The sequence below is a fragment of the Ischnura elegans genome, chromosome X, assembly GCF_921293095.1.
Source record: "Ischnura elegans chromosome X, ioIscEleg1.1, whole genome shotgun sequence".
Classification (NCBI taxonomy): domain Eukaryota; kingdom Metazoa; phylum Arthropoda; class Insecta; order Odonata; family Coenagrionidae; genus Ischnura; species Ischnura elegans.
Window position 1 is genome coordinate 36,980,354 of NC_060259.1, and position 26,430 is coordinate 37,006,783.

Below are 26,430 nucleotides of genomic sequence, written 5' to 3' on the forward strand. Positions count from 1 at the left end.
TCACACAAACTCGGAAATTAGAGGAAGATCAGGGTCCGCCATATTCTCATGTATCTTCGATAGATATCACCAGATTAGGGGCGGTCTGGAGCGATTGGGGGCCCACGGCTAAGGATCATCATAGGGTGCGGTCCGTTGAACACTACCAATGCTTCGGAGCGCCACCGACGAGCTCCCAAGCGGTCCGTTATTCGCGACAGAGCGCTACAGGTTAAGGTGTGACGTCACGGCAAACGTCATACACCCGTTTCCCGCCTCGCTCCAGACGCTCCCGTGAAAACTAGGGTCTGCGGAGGAGCGAGTCATTTTTTGGCGGAAATTCGAAGGGAATGCACTGAGGCAATGGAGAGTTTACTCACGTTTCAGTTGTTGGAGGCTGAATGTGGACGCTTTTTTTCTATATAGGTGACTACGAAGTAACGGAGTAGGCGCACATAGTAAATAGATGTAAATTTAATTGTGATTTAAATAAATATATAGCAAGCTCTATCTCCCCGTAGACATTGTCGTATCTCCCCCAAAATTAACTCATATATCTCTGGAAGCAGCCTTTACATTCAGAAGGCAACAAAAAATTATTAAAATGGGCATGTAGTATAAGAAAGGATTGTAAGAACATCGACACATCAACTCATGACATAAATTAAAATCTGAAGAAAAATAGGATATACATGGAATGGATTAATGTTTTAAAATAGTCGTTAGCCATAATAAGTTTATGTGTTACAAGTGAGAAAACGGTAGAGTACCTACCTTTTCCTTTACTAGGGTAATGAGTTTCATTTAGAAGGGGTAGGTGGGATAGGTGTGAGAAATACGGTCCAAAGTTTCTTGTTTTACTTTGTGGAACCTCGATAAATAAAATTCATTTGAATGATATCCGAATACATTCATTAATATTCAATGACCATAATCGCCTCAATTCGAAATTAAAACCATCTCTTCAGTTTCATAATCCAAGTTTGTCCACCCTGACTCATTTCCGCCATTTTGAATTTGCTCCCGACCGGTCCGAAAAGAAATTCTCGTAGCGAACGTAGCGCCTATGGACCGGTGTTCCGGAGCACTTCCGTCTGTAGCGTCTGGTAGCGAAAGTAGCATTCATTGGACCGCACTCATAGGGACCTCCTTACCGGGGGTGTCCTCTCCCTAAAAGTTTCAGGAAATATCAGGCCCGGAAATGGATTTTGACGCTATTCTGGCTCCTAAAAACTAGAGCAAACTTAATAAAAAATAGAAATTTCGTAAAAAAGAATACCATGAAAAGTAAGAATCTAGCGGTCTATAAAATGCATAAAGGTTCTACTATATATTCAGTAAATGTTCTCCTCAAAGTAAACTGAATTCTAAAGAAAATCTAAAATGGCCTTTTCAAATGACCCTTTCAAAAAACCATCATGTTTTCTTTTATCTTCTGACAGCTTTATTTAATTTTTTACATAATCTTTTTACGCTGAGTAGGTTGTAAATGAAGCAACTAATGAAAGCGTAGAATTTTATAATTGCAAAAAAAATTGGTTCAAGTAATCTTAATCTTTTTTTGCAACACCCTGAGTCTTATTTCATTAAACATTTCATATACTCGAGATAGACTCGAGCGTTGTGAGGGCCCCCAAGTTCAGGGCCATCAGCGATTGCGGACCAGCCAACCTGGCCAGACCGCCCCTGCACCAGATAGTCATGAAAACCGGTAAGAATAAATTAAGAAGAGCTTTTGTGCTAATATAATGCAGATTATTATTAACAAGTGACAAAGAATGACAAAGGCTGTGTATTTTGGGTTTCATTGCAATGATACAACAGGTGTAGCATTTGGATGAATAGGGTGAATTTCGGAAAGCATTAACTACCGGCGAGTTTTGTGAAATTTGTTCAACTCATGTATTTAGGAAGAAAAATAACCAATGAAATATAGCATGCGGCATTGCATGCACTAATATAATGACAACCACTGTGCAAATTTTAAACTTCCGTTATAAACAATTAAAAAACTTTTGGGGTTTAGGCCAGCTTTTTTTAATTTCAGTTCACTCTTCGAAGTATGCATGAGTGAGGGTAGAGCATACCTCAGACTTAGCTAGAGACATATCTGACATATTCAGGATACATCTACGCGTACGATCAGGGGAGGTCTGGCCAGGTCGTATGGCCGGCGATCGCCGAGGGCTCAGAGCTTAGGGGGTCCCCACAACGCTCGCGTCTATCGTGAAGCGTATATGAGATGCGTAATAAAAAAAGACTCACTCAGATTACTGGAACCAAAGATTTTTGGCAATTATAAAATTATATGTTTTCATTCACTTACTTTGTTCATAACACACTCAGTGTAAAAAGGTCGTATAAAAATAAATAAAATAATGGAGTTCAATTGTATTAGGCTCAACTATGTGGGAGTTAAAACTCGAAAATGAAATGGAGACTTTGTTGATTTCCACTAATTTATTTTGTCCGTACGACATGTTTCGAACCATAGACGTAGGGTACTTGATAATGACCTCTATGGTTCGAAACATGTCGTACGGACAAAATAAATTAGTGGAAATCAACGAAATCTCCTTTTCATTCTCGAAAACAATGGAATCTGAAGGATAAAGAGAACCTGATTCATATTTGAAAGGGTTCATCGAAAAGTTTATTTTAGACGTTTGATGTAAATTTTTTAATGTCAAATTTTATAAGATGCGAAATTATCACCTTTTACAGCATTTTTGAATGATCAAATGGTGTTTTTATCAACTTTTTATCTGGTTTTTGAGAGCCAGAATAGCGCCAAAATCTATTTCCGGGCGTGCGATTTCCTAAAATTTTCCGGGGGAGGGCCCCATTATGAGCCACGGCCGAGGACCCCCATTCACCCCGGAACGCCCCTGGGTACTAGTTACCTGGGAAGTCACCACCATGGTGTGTGGCACGAGGTGATTCCACACCTAGCCTTTATTATGCGAATGTAATTTTTGTCCTTTTCGTCAAAATGATGTCAACGCGGCGCTGGTGTCCGAAAGCATCATATCAAATCACTGCAAACCAACTCAGCCATTGACGGTATTCCAATTAAGTAACAGTTTTTACAAAGCGACAGTGAATTGAAAGAGCCATCAAAGGCTTTGGGAGCACAGACGAATAGACTTCCTAATTTATATGTATTGATTGCGATAGAGTTTGAAATTAAGAAGACCCGTAAAGTTCCGTGTTCAGCTCCGTCCCTAATTCTCGTAATGTTCTCGAAATAAAAATAGACGGCCTTGACCCTTTTCAAGATAAGTTGATGACTTAAGGAACTCCTGGCGAGCGGTTAACCACCTCTCAGTTACTCTTCTGCAGTGAGTGGTCCATCGTTGTTTGCATACACTCTTGTGAGCGATTTATTTCCTTAGTGAACGGGTCTTATTGAACGAGTCATTGAACTGAAATCCTAATGGCAGCTCTGAAAAGGGCAGATTTTACATTTTATATCTATTTATTTATTCCTATACCACTGAAAACAGCACGTATTGGCCTTATTATTACATCGGTGATTTCAACAAGATAACAATTACACGTACATGAACAACCATGCTATAGAACAACCAACCTACCTCGGCGGGACTCGAAGCCGCAACCTCCTGTTTGGCAGGTGAAGTCTTCATCTCGCCACCACTGAGGCCGGCTGAAGTTACTTCATTTTAAAGGTATTAGGGAATTACTAGATGATGAAGAGTGCATTTTAGCCGTGAATTATCTTTCCCTTCTGTTTACCGTAAGTTCTAAACTATTTTAAAATAATGCTTAGGCAGTTTTGCATGACGCTAAATATTTACGCCCAATGTTCATAGGTACGAACAGTGGCGTAGCCAGGAATTTTGCTCGGGGGGGTCCAAAACCAGGGGGGAGAATGTTTGAAAAACAAAGTACTAAGTAATGGGTTTTTAACTAATTTAAACACTTATATTAATCGAAAAAACTTCATTTGTTAAAAATGTTTTGTTAAGTAATTCATGATTTTTTAAAAATATTTAGTTCCTTTTATGAAGGAAAATAATTGCGTTTTCATATTTCGGGGGGGTCCGGACCTCCCCCCCCCCCGGCTACGCCACTGGGTGCGAAGCGGTAATCCTGTAACCAATTTTCTTTCATACCTCTGAAACCATTTCAAACTTCGAGAATTGCAGTCAAATTTCGCTGTGGCATTAGTATTTTCGCACAAAAAATGTTTAAGTGATACCTTTCCTGTTGTAGACCATAGTTACTCCAATTTATATTCATTTAGATTGTAATTTAAAAATTTGTATTGGTATATAAGGCGAGAAATGTAGTTTCTGGCATCAATAAAAAGAGCATATAAACACATGGATTTCTTCTTTTCCAATCGTCTTTATCTACAAAAGAATGGATTGCAAGGCTCCGCCATAGGTATTACTTGAGCATCCCCCTCCCAATCAGTGTGCATACCCCTCCCAAGAAGTGCTTCGAAACGCTACGGCTTAAGGAGTTTTTAAAACTAAAAATAAAAATAATTACCTCAATTTAAAACCAAGTTATTTTTCTTAGATCATTTTAATTTGAATTTATAAGAAGATTTTAAGTTTAAAAAAGTGGAAATTTCAATGCGTGTATTTTTGTATTATCACTTTAGCTTCATTTTTGCGCCGTAAGAAGGCGGTGGATGCGGTGCGGCAGTAGAAAAGAAGGGGAGCAGGACGCTCATGATTGGTCGGGCGGTAAACGGAAAGAAGTAGGGGGGGTGTCACGTGATGTCGGTGGGGTGCAGTGCGATAAGCATCATTGGAGGGGCACAGTTTGGCTGAACTAGTCTTCTTCGGACAACAACTGCAGACGGACGCCTTGGTCTCTCTCTCCGATAACTCTACCCTTGCCTTGTCTCTCTTGCGGCGCGAAGTCTTTGTGCATCGTGTTTTGATAGACGAGTGATACTCCAGCAGATAACCTTTTAGTGAATCGGTCTTCTCAAAATGCGTATTTTAGTTCTTGTCCTTGCCCTTCTGGCTTGTGCCGCTGGTAGGCCGGTACCTCCACAGGGGTCTGTGGAAGGCCACCGCATCCAACATGCCGCAAGTCTCTGGGGAGTAGGAGCCTTTCAGTACAATATCGCTCAAGCCGGTGTCGACCAAGAAGAGTACTCGCTTGAGACAGTCCAAATGATCTACGTGGATTTGGAAGCCACCGCGGACGATGACGATACCTTTGAAAATGGAGACGACCAATCAGAGGACATGGAGGATGAAGAGTGTGATGCGGTAAGTGGCCCTTTCTGTAATTTTATATTTGAATCAGTAGCGGATACTGAATAAACTCAAGGGGGGGCGCAAAAGATACCTTGAGTTACCTTTACTTCTATCACAATAAAAAATAATCAAGTCACATGCAAAGTTTAGGAAGGTTTTAATTAAAGCGATTGGGTAAAAATATAAGACAATGCCATCTTATGATATAAAAAAGTTACAATTGTGGTTCTGCAATGTTTGGCAATACGGGCGGTCCCACAAGGGGGAGCGCGCCCCCCCATACGCCCCCCATGTGTATCCGCCACTGATTTGAATTATAGCAGTACTGTGATAATTTTGTATGGGATTTCTCTCTGTTCTGGTGGTTACAATGAACGAAGCCTTGTCGTAAGCAGAGTCGCGTGTTCAGTCTTTAGTCTTATTAAGATGTGTATTGATGTGCTGATCAAATTTTATTTCATATTTCCTTGCTAGAAGAAAAAACTCATCGTCTTAATATGTCGCTTCACTCTTGCTTGAACGGTAGTTTTGTTTTTTAAAATTGTATTTACCGTTTAAAATTCTCGCTATCGCCTTGAAAATTTCCTAGTGTCTAAAGTAAACCAGTGACAACATTTCTATCTATCTCAAGTGTAATAAAATTTCGTATATGACAGTACTGAAGTAAAATTTTCAACTTTATGTTACAATCCAATGTTGAATCGAGTATATTCTGTTCAGATAGTATCAGAAGTAATCTATAATACTTCTGGATGTGGTAGGAGGGACAGCTTGTAGCAATTTTTTAATCCATAAACACCGGATCGCCATTCCTTAGATACTTAACCATGGCAACGCAAACATTTTTTTTATGTTCTTTGAATTAACATGCAAACTGTTTTTCTTTGATATGCAGCCATGACCACATTTTATTTAATAGTCTGGATTTTTAAGGATACTAAATAATTAAGTATGGAAAAATTGTGCGATAATAATTGTCTGTAACAATCAATCTCAAAATGGTTGATATTGCGCAATTGAATTGTTGATACGCGCTCAAAGCTCTCGTTTAATTAATCTCAAAGATTCATTGTAGAGGATGCATTACAACAACTTTGTATGGGATTTGATTTAATTCTGGTAGTTTTAATAAGTAAAGTATTGTCGTAAGGATAGTCGGGTTTGCAATATTTAGTATTATTAGGATATGCGTTGGTATGCTGAACAAAATTCTTTCAAATACTCTTGTGAGAAGAAAAAAACTCTTTTTTAATATGTCTAATCACTCGTACTCAACCGGTCGTATTTTTTTTTTGTGTCGTATTAGTCGTATAAAATCACATTTATCACCTTGAAACCTTCCGTGTATATAGACTTAACGAAAGTTAGCATTTCCCTGAATCTTAAGTGGAACAATGTTACATTTTAGAGGGTACCTACTAATTTAAAGTTTTTATCTTTTTTTTTCAATAAAATGTTCTACAATATTGTGTATATTCTAAATGTATTCTACAAGGGTCTGTGAGAAGGAATCTACAATATTTCAGAATGTCGTCGGGGAGACAATTTTTAGTTTTTTGTTCAATTAAAATATGGTCGCAACTTCACAGTTACTGAGCTATGCAATAGAAAAATTTTTTGGATGTACATGCTTCGCAGTAACCATGAACACGGTTTTTCACTGATATCCAGCCTTATCGGCATTTAATTTAATTTTCTGGATTTTTAAGTATATTAAGTAGTTAAGGTTGAACAAAAATGTGCTATTATATTTTCTGAAACAATTAATCTAAACATGGGTGAGATTGCGCAATCGAATAATTTATACTCGCTCGAATATCTCGAATAATTAAGCTCAATGGTTAATTATTTCAGACTATTATAATCGCAAATTTTCGATATATAGTAATTATTTTATATCCATGAAAATCCAGAGTTTTAAATAAAATGTCGCAAAGGCTGGCTACTCAAGAGAAAGCGTTGTCTGGTAATCGCAAGGTGTATCCTAAAAATATTTCCGTTGCCATAGGTCTCAGTAACTATGAAGTTGAGATCCCATGTTTACCGACAAAAAATGACTGAAATTTGTCTCTTCTACCACCTACTGAAATATTGCAGATTTTCTCTGAAACACCCAGCACATTCTAGACGTATCGAGAATCGAGCAAAAGTTTAATGCAAAAAATACGTCATCGGAAAAGACGTCATCGGATTGGGCGGGAATGATGAGTTATCTCTAGCTAAAGAAGAATAGTAGTTAATATTTAAAAAGTACTCTCCGTTATCTCGTTCTGAGCACCATGAATAGAATTTCAAAACATAAGCAATTGCATAAACCGCGTTCGAAATCGGTGAAAAATTCCCAGGAAATCATAAAAGATATAAGAATGAGGCTCGAGGGAGTCTAAATAGGGAATTGGAGTGCGCAAATGGTGTATGTATAACACTGCCCACGTTTCGATGGCCATAGTTAGGTCCTGCTCTGTCATAGAAATCGCGGAAACGGATGTTAATACATTGTTGAATAATAATTCATTTCCTTGATTACGTTGGCATAGCAGTAGTGATGGAAAAATAGATTTTGATGAAAATCGGAATTCGAGTTGGAATCGGCAAAGATATAGGAAATCGAGATCTAGCGATGATCATCAAGTTTCTTTCCAAACTTGATTTTTCAACTTCGATCATGGGCATTTCGTTCGATCTTAGCAGCGTCACAACCACCCTATGATAACGTCACCTGTCCCATGTGAAAGACTTTTCACTTAAGCTGGTAAAATTGAAAAGGCACGTCCTCAATAATCAAGGAAGCATCTCCATTATTTGATCTTCCTTAAATATTTAGTGGAGCCGAATGGTTGGAAGCGGTGATCCTAAAACTGTAATGTGCGCGCGTTTGTAAATTATTACTGCTAAAATTCCAAGTATATATTCTTAAAAGATTTTTTATGCTCTCCAGATGTATATTTTGAGCGGTTTTCATATGAATTATATATATTTTTGTAAATACTATATTTTAAAAAAAGAACCGTAATTTTTTCCATTATTCGATCTCTTGTTTCAAATTAAGATTTTTGTTGAAATTAAAAGCTTTAAATTTCGATATTAAATCGATTCCTCGACAAATATATTTTGACCGACCATTTTCCATCACTACGTTGCAGCCGTTTAAAAAATCTTTGTTAAATTCTGCATTAACCGTGTGAGAGGAGCAATGTTTTCCGCGGAAAGTAAGGAAGCGTCCATTACACGTATGAACTAATTCAATAATTTTCTCTTACTCTATAGCGATAGAATTTGACGTATAAGATGACCCGTATTTCTCCGTTTTTGATTCATTGCTTACCTCTCGAAGTATTCGCGGAGAGAAATCGACGGCCATAACCCTTTTGCAATCAAGTTGGGGACGTCACGCGCTCTTGGCCTCCGCTATCAGCTACTCCTTTCTTCCTCACATCGGTCTCGCGTGATTCGTTGTTGTGAACTATTCTTTCCCCATTATGAGTGGTTCTCATTGAACTAGTTGATATCTCGGAACTCTAAGGACGTCACCAACTCAAGAAATTTGGAAGTCAACTTCCAGACATTTGTGTCCGAACCTTTGATATGAAGTTAATAGAGGCTTCTGCGTAGTGGTGCAGTAGGCGCAGGTAGGCTTCAGGGTTGTAATCTGCGTGAAGACAGTTTCGCCGGCGAGGCAGCAAGGCGTCTGTCTTATTGAAGATGAGTCAACGCGGAGGACAACCGGAAGCCTATCTGCGTATTTGATAAAAAGGCTGAATAAGGAAGGTGTTGCCGTTGCAAGTAAACTTTACCTTCCATCTACCAAATTGAATTATTGACTTGCGATTTTTGCTATGAGATTACATCAGTGGCGTAACTATGGAGGGGACGAAGGTGATAGATGCCCCCAAAAGCCTCAGAAAAATTAAAAAAAAATATTTAAAATTGTTTTCTTGTTTTAACTTATAATAACTGTATCAGCTTAAAGTTAAATTTTAAGAACCAAAATTATGTAAAACGTATTTCCAGGAATGTCGTCTTTCAAAAGTTTTCCTGGGGCGAATAATTTTCCCCGTTGCCCGGGGAAAATTATTCGCCCTCGGAAAGTTTCCTTCGTTTGATAAGGTATTAGTAAAAATCCTTATTTAAGCCAAGATGTACCTGCTAGCAGGGTACTCTGCTACCTGCCAGCAGCCTGCATCGCAACGGTGCACATACCGTCGCCCCAAGGCAACCTCACACGGAGGAAGCGGGAACGAGAATGACGTCTCACGGGCTTTTCCCAGCATTCAAAATAGCCGTCCCATTTTTGGGGGCTTGAAAATATTGACTTTTCATTTGGTCGCGAAAAATAGATATCGTTATTTAAAAGCCTGAAAGCGTGAAATACGTACTCCAAGAGTAATAATCTTTCGATAAAGGCAAATAAAAAATATTAGAAAACCACCCTATTTGATTTCAACTCACTTTAGTTTCACATTGCTAGTTAGTGATCCTACCACTAGTGGTGGTGCCACTGGCCTGACCGGCAATTGAGATTTCAGGATTCGAATTCCACATGTTAGCCCCTATGAATCGCTTCACTGCGAAAGTGATTATAGAGTTTTTTTTTTTGAAGTACCAAATCAATACTGAGATGACTTTTTTGTTTTTTTTTCCAGCTTATTTTGGAGGATTGGGATTCCGAGGAGACCGGGGCAGCTTCTGACTTGATAATCAAACCTGAAGAAAATGTTGCTGGAGAGGAAGATTATTGTTACGAGGAGTGCATCTGCGAGGAGGTGGAATACGTCCAGGTAAGGTCGACTCTTAGAGCCCTAAATGGAGCACTCTACCGCGCTATAACTGTGTGCAATACACATAATAGCCCAACTTAATTATATATATTTATTTTGAAAATTATTCGTAGAAACAAGTGGCCACAGTTTAAATGATTCTTTTTGATGAAAACATTTTAAAAATACTAAATTAAAAAAAACATCATTACTATTGTAACAGTGATTTCATATTTGCCCATTATTCTCGGTAATTATGAGTTAATTGTTGAGTAATTTGATTTTTTAACAGAGAATGGAAACTTTAGTGAATAATGTCGAGGTAAGATCTTCTCTAGGGCCCTTTATTGAGCACACTACCTCGTCAGAACCGTGTACGATACATATAACATAACCTTCTCAATTATTTATATATAAGGAAAATTATTCGTTTAAAGCATTGGCCACAGGTTGAATGACTTTTTAATGCAAGCGCTTGAAAAATATAAAATCAAATTCAGAAATAGATGAGCATTATAAATATAACATTGAGTTCAAAGATGTCGACTATCCTCGGAAATTATCGGTCAATTGTTGAGTATTTGGATTTTTTTTTACCACGCTATGGAAAATTTAGTGAAAAAGTTGAAACACGTTCTAATTTTTCAGATTAATTTTTGCGGTCCAAAGAGTGCCGTAAAGTACGGGCTTCCCATTTCTTCAACTTCTAGATGTTTTCCCTCTCCTTCCTGGGCATGTCCATTGACTCATACCGAAAACAAAACATCAGGAATAAATACATGGAAACCTTTTGCCTGCTCCAGAGACATAATCAATATATTATAATATAATTTGATATTCATTCTGTTTAGCTAAAATTAATCGGACATATTTTGATTTTGCTGAAGTCTGAACTTATATCTCAATTTAATATTGAATACAGAAGTGGCGGATTTGCATTCATTTTTCTATCATTTAATTTTTTTATCTGAGTTTGGAGGAATAATGTAAAGGAAAAGGAGTAGGGGTTTCACACTTTTAGACTCGGTGATGCGTCCTTCGCGTACCTGGGTAGGAATGTTTTTCTCATATTTATACTTCTCCTTCTTTTGAATTAAGCTTTCTACTATTGGATTGTGTTCTTTGGCGCCGTCTCAAGTTTGCCCTTTATTAATTCCCGATTTTTGTTTGCTTCCCATTGAATTCTTGAGTCCCAAATATTTACATCGCTTTTCCTGAACTGTCATTTCGATCTATCGCATGAGAGGCCCATACTACGAAAACAGTTCAATTTATTGGGGCGTTGAAATCTCTCTCATAGGAAATACTGTTCAGGGAATCTGTATCCTTTTATTGAATGTAGCCCATTTTTATGCGCAGCGTTAGACTTATCAAGGGCAGGATCTTAGTTTTCACGATACGTGAAGCTACTCAAAGGAGCACGCGTTCTAAAACATGCACTTATTTCTCAGAATTTGGAAATTTTATGTTTTATTAGCCTCTAATGACCTAAATAAAGTGCACATTTATGTAATTCATTTACTCTATATTACATAAACCCTAAGAAATTAGTAGTCAAAATTTGATTCTTTGGGGACTGAAGAGACTACCCTGATGGAAAACTAGTTACCAATTCCCTTTCGAATTATTATTTTATTTCTTTTGACTTGTGACAAATCATTTATGAGATATGTTGATCAAGTCAAAGAGCTTTGTGATACTACACGACGCTGACTATGTACCGCTAGACATCTCGATAATATAGGTAAAATTTCACAAAAAAGTATTTAATTTCTTTCAAACGTGATTCCGACGTTTTCCAATGCTACAAGGGGAGCTTTGAAATTCATCCAGCAAAAGTAGTGATCTAAGGCTTAGTAATAACATTGACACGATCATTTGAATAAGTACGACTAAAGCCTTAAGTGGTAAAGAAGAGTTGAAGTAAGCTAAAAAGTTTCTTATGTTAAATGTGGTATGATACTTGAAGATCGACGGTTGTGGTCATTTGAGTCATGAGGAAATGGTAGGTGGAGGAAGGGTGGAGAGAAACCTGGCGTTGGCATTAGCCTGCTCTTAGCGAAAGGCGCAAAGGGGACTTGGCTTAGCGTCTCATCCGACGGACGGAGTGTCGAGCTTCACTTGTCTTCCACACAACACTAGCAGGGATCGGCAGAATCTGAAAAGTTTCTGCCACCGCCGGGTTCGGAACTACAGTCCACGGAGTGGGAAGCAAACTCTCTGGCCAACTCTCTAGTTACCACATTAATCAGATCTCCCTCTCATATTAGATGTGTAACAAAGGGAAATACTGGAAGTATAACCAAAGAAATTATAAGAAGTTCAAGACGTGGAGTTTAAAAGTTTAATCTGAACACTTTTGTTCAATTTTGTTGATTCTGAGCTCGAATACTCCCAATATACCCGAGGAAGAGAATGACTTCATTTTGAGAAAGTTATCGTGAATATAATGTACTAGCTAACCCTGCGAATGTCGTACCTCCTAGTCATCAATGAACAGTATAGTTACACTATTAATAAATGTAGACAGACTGTTGTGATTGTAATAATTTATGAGTTATTATAAAAATTAAGAAAAAATATCAATGAAGCCACAAAAAAGGCAATACAATGACTTGTTAGTAATATCTTTTTTTTAATCAATCTACATAGGGTAGACCACATAAGCGAATCTATTTCTATGAATTTTCTAAATTGTATGTCTTAACATGGGATATCTATACATTGTTTTATAAAGCAGTAAATGAAGTCAAAATTTAATGCATTCATTTTGTGGGGTACTTGCGTTTTTAACCGCAAAAAATGTTTTTAGGTCCAAGTCTCGCCTCGTTCTAGGGGCAAGTTTACGCAACGATAGCGCGATGCTTGACTGATGCTCAATGTCTCGTGAAAATAGCCCCATGAAGCAGGATTTTTAAGTGGCACGATAGGTATAATGAGGTTTGGAAAATTCGGCTTTATTCACTTGAGTAAATTACCTACTGATATACAACAGTTTTTGTTTTATTATCAGCCGGGAAAACAAATGAAGTGGATGGATTTCCAACGCTTGAACATGCAACATGTATATTTGACTATGATAAAAACATGGCGTTTCTAGATTCAGGCCACAAACACTCACCTTTGGATTTGATATTTACCATCGCGAATGCAACACGACTGGGAAATTGAATTCGTTCCAACTTAAGGGCATATCGGTTGGGATCATGGGAGTCTTCGGAATGAAAACTTCCTCATCTTTGAGTATTCCATTGGGTATAGTCGCGTGAATCACATTTATTAACACTTTTTGTAAATTAAATTCATTAAGCTAATTAAGTTCGGTTATTAAATTATTTAATAACCGAACGCATTCCATTGTATAGTTTTGGTTGCTTTTGGTTTCGTAGCATTATGAACACCGAATCTACCTTCGGCTGTAAATTGTGCCGTAGTAATCCACTCATACCTAAGGAGTTTAATGTTTGGGATCTACTATTCCAGAATGAATTCGATAAAAGAAAAAAATTATTTAAAAAATTCAACGAAACCATGGTTAAGGCAACTGAATTTTATATAATTCTATCTTTTCAATCTTCTTCCAACACATATTCTTATTAATCCTTTCGCCACTACTTACTCAGAATAAATTACTAATACTTATCATGAACGAAAGCTGTATTTCACCGTTAATATAACTTATCCGTTGCATTTTTAAGTTAGAATATTTAAATTTGTCATATCATAAATGAATTGTTGTCCTCTACACTCTGCTCTCTAGAAATAAATTCACAAATTTCAAATGGAACGTAAGATATATTTAAACTCGCCATCAAATGACCTTTAAAATGCCGTTTCAACTTCTCTCGTCAAGTTTTTAAATTTCGTGTCCTCTTACTTCTTAGAAAAAATCTTTACTAAACCATGTGAAAAAGAAATATTTGTTCTCACCGTTAAAATAATATTATATTCGCTAAATTTTTAAGTTCAATTTTCAACTGCTTACGTCATAAATTCTCAAAATCATGGAAAATTTCCTTATCTTGATACGATGTTGTGTTTTTCCAGCAATGATAGGACTAAAAACCTCGTTAAATCAATTTAAATACCGTATTATTTATTTGAAATTTTAGCTCTTTGCGTCAAAAACCTTTACGAATTGTTTTATATAATATTTCTTATGATAAAATTCTTTAGTTTAACTGGCCATTAAAAATAATTAAGGGAGTCGTATTGTTTTTATTTTTATTTTTGAATTCGACAAATTCTTACCAATCCTTTTAACATCGAAAGAATTTCTTAGATTTACTGCGAACATCATAAATATTTCAAAGCATTGTATGAAACAAAGGTCATTGAGTTAACCGTTAGTTAACTCCATTACCTTTGATCCCCATTATAACCTTTGGAGGTCAAAAAATCAACAATGCAGATCCATGAACTGCAAAACTGACTAGAGCTTCCTTTAAAAGCTATGGTTGCACACGTTGTTTGTCATAGTGACGTTGAACTCTTTGATCCCCTCATGACCTTTGGAGGTCAAAAAATCAACAATACGGATCTATGAACTGCAAAACCGACATTGGCACCCTTAAAAACCTGTGGTTCGACACATTGGTTGTCTGGATGGCCTGACGTTTACCGCCGCATTAACCTTGGAGGTCAATGAGGAACTTGCATGGGTCGTAGATTGCTCTCAAAACTATTTTGAATAAGTCAAATGGATACATTAGCTCGCAAAAATACCTTCAGTTTCTCCATTCAACATCAAAAGAAATAAAAAAATTGCATTTAAAATCGAGAAAATTTTCTCTGAGCCGACCACTGCGCGAAGACACCCGAGCGTTGCCGAGGCCAGGCGTGACGTCATAGGTGCCTAAACAACCGTAGGGAGTAGGGAAATACGCTGAGCGCATGGTGTAAAATTTGTTTTGAGGGAGTATTTAGCCGCTCATCGTCACTTTATTTTGTTCTGTTATTCTTGGGCAAGTTTTCCTATTGCTATTGTGCCTAGATTATTACTTGGGACATTAATAATGCGGCATCGGGATGATGAAGTACAAGCGTTTCAATTCGTATGTTTTAGTTATCAGAAAAATGGATGATAACGTTGCCACTCGTTCGATTAGTACACCTGAAACTCATCTACATCTACATAATACCCCGCAAGCCGCATAAAAGGCGTGTGGCATGGGGTGTTAGGACACCAGCCTTTTTTTAGGACACCAAAAATTGATGCCACGACTCTCATGGAATTTGTTAAGACAAATTAATGCTATACGTCGGCGGCAAATCGAGTTGTAAAAGAAACTTGTAAGTAATACTGGAGGATAACGATCGTATGCTGTGCTGTTGACATTAGAGTAAGCTGTGCTGTTGAATTTGGCAACGCCGAATTAGCGGAGAAGGTAGTCCTATCCGTCCTACGGTACGAATTCACAGCAAAACAGTCTGCACACAATCCACATGTGAAATCGCGAATCGGTTCCGCTGCCAACACACACACAAGCTAAAACCTATTTCAATAATACAGGTAAATCCATAAACAATATACTAGCATATACCATAAAATTATAGTGGGAAATAGGCAAATACTCTTATCAAAAACTGGATGTCACTGTCACATTCTTATATTCATCACGTACAACTTACAATAACAGAACTCGTTATGATGAAAACAACTATTTATTCACTGATTTAAACCCTTAAATTAGCCCACACAAGTGACACAGGTGACTTTTCTCACTACTATTCGTTGAAATAATGGAATAACAAACTTCACACACAGTTTTTATTTTAATAGCGTGATCGTGAAATGTCATATCTACGGTAAGCAACGGAGATTAGCACGCCACTAACAATTTTTACACCTTTGTTAGACATTTATCGATAGCGTAATAGCACTTTTTACAATTCAATCACGATGGAACACTGATAACTCTTGGCCGATATTTTTCAACCTTGTCAAACTTTGTGCATTACAACCACTGGCACTGTAATTTTTAGCAGTAGCGTCACGTTGAAAATAACACTATTTTGGCACAAAAATGTTCCTAGATGTCTCCAATCAGCGAGCAAAAGTTGCATTGACTGGAATTCACCCCATAATACAAGCACAGACAGTCCTAAACGACGAATTCTCCGGTACCTACGAATAAACGGATAAAGTTATTGTATATAAAAGCTAAGCGGACATTAGTAAACATCAAAATCGTTCTAATTACATACTTAAATGAATGATATGCCGTCGATAACATCAACTTACAATTAACGTATCCCCCTTCCAATGGCCGTGGCTCAGACTCCTGCAACGATGTTATTTAGGTATTATAAAACTTTTGGTTTAACTGCTCCAGTTTTATATTTTATGCCCTTACTCAGATATTAATATTATAAATAATGCAAAATATGAGGGCTTCCAAGCCTCTATCGTCGGATATTTATCTTTAAATATAAAATAATCAACACGTCTAACAAACGAAGCTCTCACAACTGCTGGCAACTATTACAAACAATCACAACAATAGCTTCGCGTGATGTTTAGGCACCTTTGACGTCATCGAGGCTTCGTCGGCAGTGGCTTGGGGGGTGAGGGAGTTTTTCCCGCGCTTTAAAATTCGTTATATTTATCATTAAATATCTCGCGAAGGAAAACTCAGATATACATGCGGTTTTCTTTGTTGTATTCACAAAATAATTTTCTGTCCGCCTGTGAAATAAAAAAAATTCATGCAAGTTCCCCATTAGTGGATAATGCGGGTATAAGGACAATACCATTGACTTGGGCACCCTTTAAAAGCCATGGATCGACACCTATGTTGGCATGCTATTATTTTTGTCACCCTTACGACCGTGACTGTGACCTTACTGGTTCATCTGTTGAGTTTTCCTAAATAAAAGTGTTATTTTCGGTTTTCTTGTTTCCGAAAAACTTAAAAATAATATCTCGACCAACAATAAAATACAGACTTTTTTCTATCTCGATTTTTTTAACATTGGTTCCCCATAAGGCAAATTCAAATTTTTTTGTTTGGACCTACATTATGAGGTCAAAAGGGCAAAATTTTAAAATTTTTCTTACACTCAACAAAATATTTGACCTTTTCCAATAAGAATGCTAATTTTCATTAATATTATTCGATGCAAAGCTAATAAAATTATATGTCAAAAATGACACATAACCTGTGTGACAGTCTGCATAATATATGTAAGATCACTTTTAAGTCACTTTGAATACTCCATTTTTTTAGTTTGGTTAATTCAACGGCTCAATTTAAAAGAGCGTACTCATCTATTGGCTACAAACTTCTGAGAATATATTCTGTATATCATTCCTTAAATTGGAAAATTTTCAAAAACAATGAAAATGATATAACTGGTGTATTTATTTTGAGGCTGACGTTTTCAATTTCTCAATCCAAGAATTCTCATATATCTTGTAGATACAAGTTATTTAAAATAAATATCTTAGTTTTACCACGAAAACATATTATTCAGTTCATTTCTTAAATAATAATGCAGCTGCGGAATGTATTTACTTTGGATTCCCCCAAATTAGTTCCTCGATTCAGTTTGATTTTCAGAAAAGTCAATTTTTATAGAAAAAAATGGGCACACAAAAAACTTCCAAAAAGTCACCCACAAATTTAATTTGAAAAACATTCCATCTGACGAAAATAGCGAAAATTTTCAGTTGAAACTCCAAATGTCCACCTCTTAAAAAATGATAATTTTTCCCTCGCTCTCCTCACTACACTTGTAGCAGAACATAAGAGCATCTCTAAAATGTATATGCTTCTTGAAATCGCCGGACGGGAGTTAAAGTATTTGTAGAGTTCTGTCTAATATCAACTCTGCGAGGGTGAATCAATAAATAAGTAGAAAACGTGTGTGTGCCTTATGCCGTTTGCGTTTACGCGTCCATCTTTTGCTAGCAAATCCATCCAACGTACACTCCTGAATTAATAAAGTGATTTTCATCTGCTTGGGCGCCTATAATGTCATTTGGGTAGCCGTCATTTTGGTACAGATGATGCCGTCATCTATGAGATTATACGTTGGCTGCGACAGCAACCAAAGTATTTCCTCTGGCTTTCAAGGACTTGCAAAGAAGTGGGATAAATGCCCGAATGCACAGGGTGAATAGTAAAATCAATTTCAGAAAGTTACTCAGATTATTTTTTCCTCAATTCAGGTTTGCGACTAAATTATTGACTCATCCTCATATTTCTCGAAGTAATCCCATTACTTGGGGTATTTAAAGCATATAATTCGGGCATTGAGCTTACTATTTCTCATCCATGCTATCATACCGTAAATAGTCACTTTCATGAATTTTTTGCTTTATTTTTTTCCTTCATTTTTGATTCCCTTACTTGTCTCAGTGTCCATTTCTCCCGCATTATCATTATTTCACATAAATTATTTTTTCTTTTTCTCGAAACGTGTACCTAACCGCGGCGCGCCATCTTTGCTTATAAGAATATTACTACTTAGTTATGCATTTCGGAAGGATAACAAATACGAAGGTTTGATTGTTCTGAAATGAGATGCATAAAATGCTAAAATTTTCATGCAGCTATGCCCCTATGATTTCAGCCCAAACTTAAAACTCACGATCTTTGAATGAATAAGCTTCCAATTCGTACAGAACAATATTAATGTCATGAGCATTTTCAATAAACATGTCCAAAATTGAAGCTTTATTACTTCATTCCCTTAAACTCCATTTTTTGACTCCTTAAGCTGCTAAATGCATGCTGAAAAACTTGTTTCTTCACCATCAGTTGTTGTGTCGTCAGTGTCTTGTCTGGGAATTGATAGATGCACCTGGATACAATAAGTCTGTTTCTTTCATTTTCATCGACCACTAACTGAATCATCTAACAATGAGAGCCTTAAACGATGCAATGTATGTTATCTTATACAGAGGGTATAAGAGGGTATATTTTCACGTCAGCCACGTAAAATTTTTGTCCTTATTTCGGTTTACCTTCATCAGGTTTTTTCACTACCCGATCCCTGCTTGAACGTTGTGTGGAAGACATTTCAAACACAACAATGGCGCAAATGACCTCAGCTGTCGATCGCCTCATCCAAATACCATGCCATGCTGACACGTTGTAAAGAGTTGCATGTCAATTCTTTAAGACCTTAAACTCCAACACACTATTCAACAAATTAACATTAAAATATAGTAGTCGAGATGATGAAAGGCTTAACTAAATTGTAAAAATTAAGGAGAAGCTAATTAAATGCCTTACTTTTTTACTTTTCAGGATGTAGACGTGCTCCCTGCAGAATGGCCAAATGTTTTTATGCTTGCCTTCTTAATCATGAGTATCAGTCTTTGTTTGGCGTTGTTTTTGTGGTACTCAATTGAGAAATATCACATTGGATCTCGAGATATGACTGGAAAACGTGGTCTTATTTACTCACCACTCGTGTAATTTAATTGGAATTTTAAAGAAGAGTTTTTAACTCAATTCCTGATTTTATTATAAATGTAAAGATTTTACATATGTTTTGTAGTGTGGTGACAATATTTTATTGTTATTGGGTGATTCCATTTGCGACAGATTAACTTTTAGAGTATTATATGCAATAGGATATTTCGATAAAATTGTAAAATATAAAAAAATGAAAACATTCTAACTGTGCATGATATTTGCTATAAATATTAATGAAGGTGATTACATACACAGAAACACAATTAATTATAGAAATGCCTTCTAAATATAACCTAAATTAACATGTGACGGTTTTTATGTCAGGTCAACTTCATATGTGTATTGATTCCAAACATCTTCAAAACTTTGTGAATCTAAGCGGAATTTGAAAACTTTCATGAAGGCTCTGAACAATGTTTGAGCCTCTGCTTATGATAACACATTTTGTCGAAACTACAAAAATTAATAATTTCTCTATCACAGTCTTAAACAAACATGTGACGGAATTACCTATTGCTTCTTGTTTCAAACTCAAAAGGAAATAGAAACAATTTAAGAGTTTTTGTGAATAAATTACCGATTTTGCATGTGCACTTTCATCATTATTTTAATATCTGTATGCATTGCATATTAAAGTTGATATTTGTTTCAAAACGATGCCGAAGCTATACTATACAAGACCCTCAATTCAATAGAACACTGCTTGCCTTGTTCGTTGACAAATTTTACTCCGTAAACTATGATGAAATAGTTCATAACCAATGTCTGTCAGCCATTTGAATCCAATGATCACCAATCATTTAACTGTTGTTTTATCAAGATAAAACATTTCCAGCTTAAATTTTAATTATAGATATAAATCTGACATCTTCGTGGAAATGACGTACTGCAAAAACAAAAAGGCTCCGTTAAATGGCTGCTTTTCCGTTTCTATTTCCTGGTTTGATTCTGGTATTCACCATATGAGTCAACGCATGCCGAAAACATTCGTATATCATTGAAATTTGTAATATTTTTTACACGCATGTGAAAATGCTAATGTTACCTTATGCAAGATAAAAAAATAAAAAAAATGTTTGAACTACTTTTGACTTTTATTTCAGTTTAATCCTAAGGACCTAAAACGCACTGAAGTTGGGTATGATTATTAAAAATATCATTTTTATACATAGAAGCACCTGATGGCTATTGATAATCGCAAATGAATGAGTCTTTTAATAAGTTATATCAATTTATTTATTGAATATTTCTTCTATCTCAGGTTTCATAAGGTGCTCATGATGAATATTAAAACGCGTTCTTGAATATTATTGCGTTGTTTTGCAATTTTTTCAAGTTCAGTATTTATAAGGATTTTTATATCTAAATTACCGCTGAAAATTATAGGCATCTGCTACAATCAGTCTACTACGTTGATTAAAGTTCATTATGACCAATAGTTTTTTAAAACAATGATTATCTCCAAAACGATTGAAATCCTTTACAACGACTGTTCATTACCATCAATGACTTATGGATTAATTTGGACATCGGTAGAAAATAATGATTTCAAGGTAAAATACGGAATGGTGACTGGGCCCAACTAATGCCTGAAGGGTCTGGTGATTTTCTGGCGGATGATAAAAACGTCCATCCCAAAACGATGAAAATCCTTTACCGAAACTGTAAAACGATCTACCAAAAACGTCGTACTTTAACCCGCATTTGAAAATGAAAACAATGAGATGACCGTTGGAGGAGATTTATTGCAGCAGGATATCCAGATTTTTTCATTAAGTTCGCCTCATGTCGCGAAACAGCATCCGCGAAAGGTATCGCAATATCATTCAAATTTCCCTAGTACCTATTCTGCATGCTACTCATGCTACTCATTGAAGAAATGTGTAGGGAAAACTTACCTCATGTTATGCCCATAAAGGAAATTTGTATATAATCTATTAAAAGATACGGTCTTCCGAAGAAAGTCAAAGGCTTAGAAACTTTTTCAGGCATGTAAAAGCAGGCATATAGCCACCAGTCAATTAACATCGTATAAATTAAAAGACAGATTTACAGAAAGTATACTAGTAATGTGCCGACACAACTTCACGACACCCAATTCCAGCACCACAAAATACCAAAGAACACAGTCATAAAAACTATAAATAGATATAGAATAGACTTCATGTTGTGTAAAACGCTAAGCGACATCAAACATGAGTTTGATAACACTGCGGGACACCGATTTAGTCGTCTTGGATGTGTGAATTGTATTTGACTAACTAACCTAACCTCTGAATGAGAAAATTAACTCTTTTGCGTCGATTAGGTGAACTTTTTAAATTATAAGATATCATCTTCTGCCTCATAAGTCATTAAGAATTTACAAATGAAAGAATCTAAAAGGAAAACTTACCTTGCATAATTTACATTCAGGAAGGTTGCCTGTAATTATTTTTACAGGTATGGTAATAGAATTTAAATAGATTTAAAATAGTAATATATCCTTGTATGCAAACCGCACTATTACAAAGCTTCACCCCCTTCCTCTAAACAAGTCTCTTAATAGTATCCCCTGCATAACTTTACCGTTATGAACATGTCACTGGGCTCCTAAGGCGCGCCTCGGTTGTATGGCATGGTACTTGGAGGAGGCGATCATTAGCGCCATAAGTGCAGAATATGGAAGGAAGGGTTGAGAGCAAAGCGGCGTTGGCATCAGCCTGCTCTCAAAGAAAGGCGCCAAGGGGACCACTGCTGACATCCCATCCGACGGACGGAGTGTTGTACTTTAAATTTCCTTCACATAACATTCAAGCAGGGATCGGGTAATGTCTTCGAATTCTATGCCACCACCGGGATTTGAACCCGAGCCCACGGGGTAGGAAGCCAACACTCTAGCCACCACGCCCAGTGACGCACGAGGAGGGGTTTTGGGGGATAAACCCCCCTCCCAGAGGTCAGAGAAATTTTTAATCTTAATCCATTTCACTTAGTTGAATTAATATTACTTATAGAATAGTGTAAGGTTTAATAAAATATCCTTCAGAAAGCAGTAAATATCACCATTTTGAGCCTTTTGTCTGCGAAATTTTCCAGCGGATGGCTCCAACCTTCCCGCCTACCCTCGCGGGTATTCCACACCTTCAGACCCCCCAAATGTTAGTTACGCCTTAAACCCCCCTTAATTCCTAGCTGCGCCTCAGACCGCACCAACCCAATCCCCGCGCGCCGTGGCGTCGGCCACCGGTCGCCATTCTGATAAAGCTTATGTGAGCCAATTGGAGAGCAATAATGCCTCCTGTGGTCTACTCTCATTGTAGCATAGTCATAATCAGAGAAGGTGTAGTGAAGTAACTTGGTAGAAGAAATATAACTTAAGTTTTGAGATCAGCCATCCCACTTTAGCACAAAGCTCGAAAATTGAAGTAAACAGAAAATGTGTTACAAAATTTTCCCAAGGGTAATAGAGGTGTGAGCTTCTTTTAGGACCCAGCGGCCATGGTGGTAGGCCAAAAGGAAGGGAGAGTGTGGATGTCAGTGTTGCGTGCGCCGGATAGATACAGCCAAAATAGCTATACACTGATAACTTCAACTGATTAAAAATTATTTGCTCCATCTCTCTACTAGATGGTTTTATCACATGCTTATGCAAAGGTAATTTTCACCTTTTTTATTCAAACAAATTGGCTTCGTGTTGAATTTTTTATACTATTTTATTTATAAATTTATTTTATACATCTATTGCCACTGACAATAATTTATACCTGCTGCGATATGGTGATTGAAGTTGATAATGACTAAAAGTCTATTCAAAATTGTAAGTATTCCCTAAACAATAATAATCCTATAATAAAAGTGTGAATTGATATCAAAGACTGGATTATGGGCACTTCAAAATAAGTACATAATAGCAAGGTAACGTATCCTCTAAATTGCACGGCCGACCTGATGCTTGAAAGGTGCGGCGTTCTCGCTGAGTGTAATGCTGACGACTATAGAAGCATTTCAATTTTTTAATGCCCATTGTTTTTAATTAATTTATATTTTATATGATTAAGCAATCGAAATTGAATTTTATAAAATTATCTTGGTGGGTAAATGTTCCCAATGTGTGTCAATTTGTTACTGTAGAGAAGAAAAGTAGTTGATTCCTTTTTTCCCGTTAGATGGCAGGGTACAAGTAGAGCCAAGGCACGTCATGCATGGACAATAATATCATTTATATCTGCGGTGAAATTATTAAATATTTCTCTAAGTTAAAGGCAATTTCTTTCTCTCTACTCCCTCAGATTTCATAAGGTGATTACTTACACACTTAATTTTTAATCAAATGGTTTAGTTTTGAATATAGCAGTTAGAAGTATTCGTCAAGACTTTTAAATCTCAATGATCAGTGACATAATTGACTTTTGCATTGATCACTCCTCCATGCTTATTGAATTTTAATGATGACAAATGGTATCTTCAATCTGATAATTATCTCCAAAACGATTAATATATTCTGTGTGACTAGTGTTCATAAATATCAAGGACTGGATTATTGTCCAGTAAAACAGGCAATAATTGTAGGATCTACCTAGAGCCCGAAGAGTCTTGTTTCTCCCATATAAAAATATGCTTATTTTAAGTTTTTTGTGAGCCTTTTACGTAGAGCCTCTTAGAATATTACTGCACATAACTATCGATTACTGAAGTTAAAGTAATATGCTGAAAAAAAAACAAAGATGAGGGAGGAGCATTTAACTGTTATACTATATCCAACCAAAATATTCCGAAAAGAGAGAGATATAATCCCACAGAAAAAGAGAAAAATATCCCACAAGGATTATTCCTTGGGAACAATTTAAACAAGTATTCTGTTAAATTCAAATCATGAGCTGCGCTATGCTAACGGAAATTTCAATAGCTAAGTTTTAACAACACGTTTCTCAAAAATAGCAACTTTTCACGAGAGCAAAATAACAATTAATGTTTTTACTTGGACACTGAAATTAAAAACCAAAAGCTCATTAAACTGTAAAAGAAGCATTTATTTGCACACAAAAAGTTGTTTTTGTTTGTATTTTATTTTTTTACTGCTATTACGATTTTTTAGATACCTTTCTCAAACGGCCGGTTTTGAGATACGTGTAGAACTTTGCCATAGATATGTTGATTTAATAATTGTGATTAGCTTTCTCTTACCACGTCAAGTTATTTTATTATACCACTCGTGATATTGACCATACTCATTTATTTAGCATCGATCCAAAAAAAATTCTTTTGGTCTTTTCATCACCGAATAATAATGCCTACAGTTAAAATATTTGCAAAATCGTTATTTCGCCGTATCGGCTTTGAACCTTCTGAACTGAAGAATGCGAATTTATCGTGCGTCTTATAATATTTCAAGAATCGGGAACGTAAAATAAATCTCAAAACAGATTTGGGGGCGATTAATTTTTATATTGCTAACTTGAAAAATGTGAGTTTATAATGCAAAAAGTTATTCTAGGAAAAATTGAAATTCTTTCCAAACTACCTATGGTGAATTCCCTTTGAAATATATGAAGTATTGCAAAAATATACGTGTCATATACCCTGGATGTTTCAAGTTTCTAAAACGTAAAACATACCCACCAACGCATTTTTGTATCTCTAATTTTTAAGCATTTTTTTAAATGTTAGTAATTATATGTGTCTAAAGAAGCAAATTCATATAGCATATGCTTAATCGAAGAACAAATTACAAATCCTCTTCAAATTACCGAAAAATAATGCCTCTAAAAATATAATGTAATGCGAGCCATTATTGCGTACTAGCCATTTTTAATGCTGCTGACCAGAAAAATGTGAAAAATACAGTTGAAGTGAAAAGAACAAAATCAAAATGTTTTCTAGTTAGTGAAAATTAAACTGTCACAAACTAAAACGTACTCCATCCTGATTTATTTTCACAACTTCATTCATTTTACCAACCTGAAAAATTATTTTACAGCAGCTACAATTATTCAAAAAACAGATTTCACATTCTTTTTTTAGGAGCGAAACTTAGTTCCCTGAAAACAAAATGTTGGCATCACCGTTATTGAATCTTTGCGATTCTAATACTGATGTCTTAAAAAAGGGGCATTACCTAACTGCTAATCCAGAAATACACATCAAATTCAAATTAATTGCAAACCTTGGATAACCCGAACACCTGAAACGTAAACTACATCCCACACTATGAGAAGTCTAAGAATTACCGTGGGCTAACTCCATAATCTTAGTTTCATAGAAAGCTTTGAAATTTTTATAATGCTCGAAGTAAATCTAAGGAATTCATTCGGTGTTAAATAGATTGGTGAAAATTTGTTGTATTCGAAAATAAAAGTAAATACAAAACTACTTCCTTAATTATTTTCAATGGCCAGCTAAGCTAAAGAATGTTATCACGGCAAATCTAAAATAAAACAATTCCTAAAAGTTTTTGACTCAAAGAGATGAAATTAAATATTAAAATAAATACAGGATTTGAATTGATTTAACGGGGTATTTAGTCCTATTATTCCTGGAAAAACACAAGATTGTATCTAGAGAAGGAAATTCTCCAGGATATTGAGAATTTTTGACGTAAGCTGTTGAAAATTGAACTTAAAATTTAGCGAATATAATATTATTTTAGCCGATGGAACAAATATTTCTTACGCACATGGTTTAGTAAAGGAATTTTTTTAATGGAGTAAGAGGCCGTGACATGTAAAAAAAAATTGACGAGAGCACTTGGAACTCTCAAATTCATGAAATGCAGCATGTAAACGGTCACTTATCGGTGAGTTAAAATACATCTTAAGTTCTATTTATAAATTGTGAATTTATTTCAAGATTACTGTGTGTAGAGGCCAAATATTATTTTTGATATGACAACTTGAATTATTTAAACTTAAAAAGGAAACAGATAAGATATGATGATATAAGATGATAAGATAAGAATGATAAGTCTGAGAAATTAATTCTGAGAAAGTATTGGCGAATGGATACATAAGAATTTAACACGGGAGACGATTAAAAATTTCAAAT

At 36.0% G+C, this 26,430-nt stretch overlaps 1 protein-coding gene across 1 annotated transcript; it reads left to right on the plus strand.

Moving 5' to 3' along the window:
• Window positions 1–4,780: 4,780 nt before the first annotated feature.
• On the plus strand, window positions 4,781–20,491 carry LOC124171046. Its single transcript, XM_046550195.1, has 3 exons — window positions 4,781–5,234; window positions 9,866–10,000; window positions 19,237–20,491. Exons 1-3 carry the CDS (start codon window positions 4,950–4,952, stop codon window positions 19,405–19,407), a joined length of 591 nt encoding a protein of 196 aa, XP_046406151.1. The 5' UTR covers window positions 4,781–4,949; the 3' UTR covers window positions 19,408–20,491.
• The last annotated feature ends 5,939 nt before the right edge of the window (window positions 20,492–26,430 follow it).

Excerpts from the sequence above, each read along its gene's own strand:
- LOC124171046 (XM_046550195.1), top strand. The coding sequence starts at position 4,950 with ATGCGTATTTTAGTTCTTGTCCTTGCCCTTCTGGCTTGTGCCGCTGGT. Across the intron at positions 5,235-9,865 it reads AGGATGAAGAGTGTGATGCG|CTTATTTTGGAGGATTGGGA; the intron begins GTAAGTGGCCCT and ends TTTTTTTTCCAG. Across the intron at positions 10,001-19,236 it reads AGGAGGTGGAATACGTCCAG|GATGTAGACGTGCTCCCTGC; the intron begins GTAAGGTCGACT and ends TTTACTTTTCAG.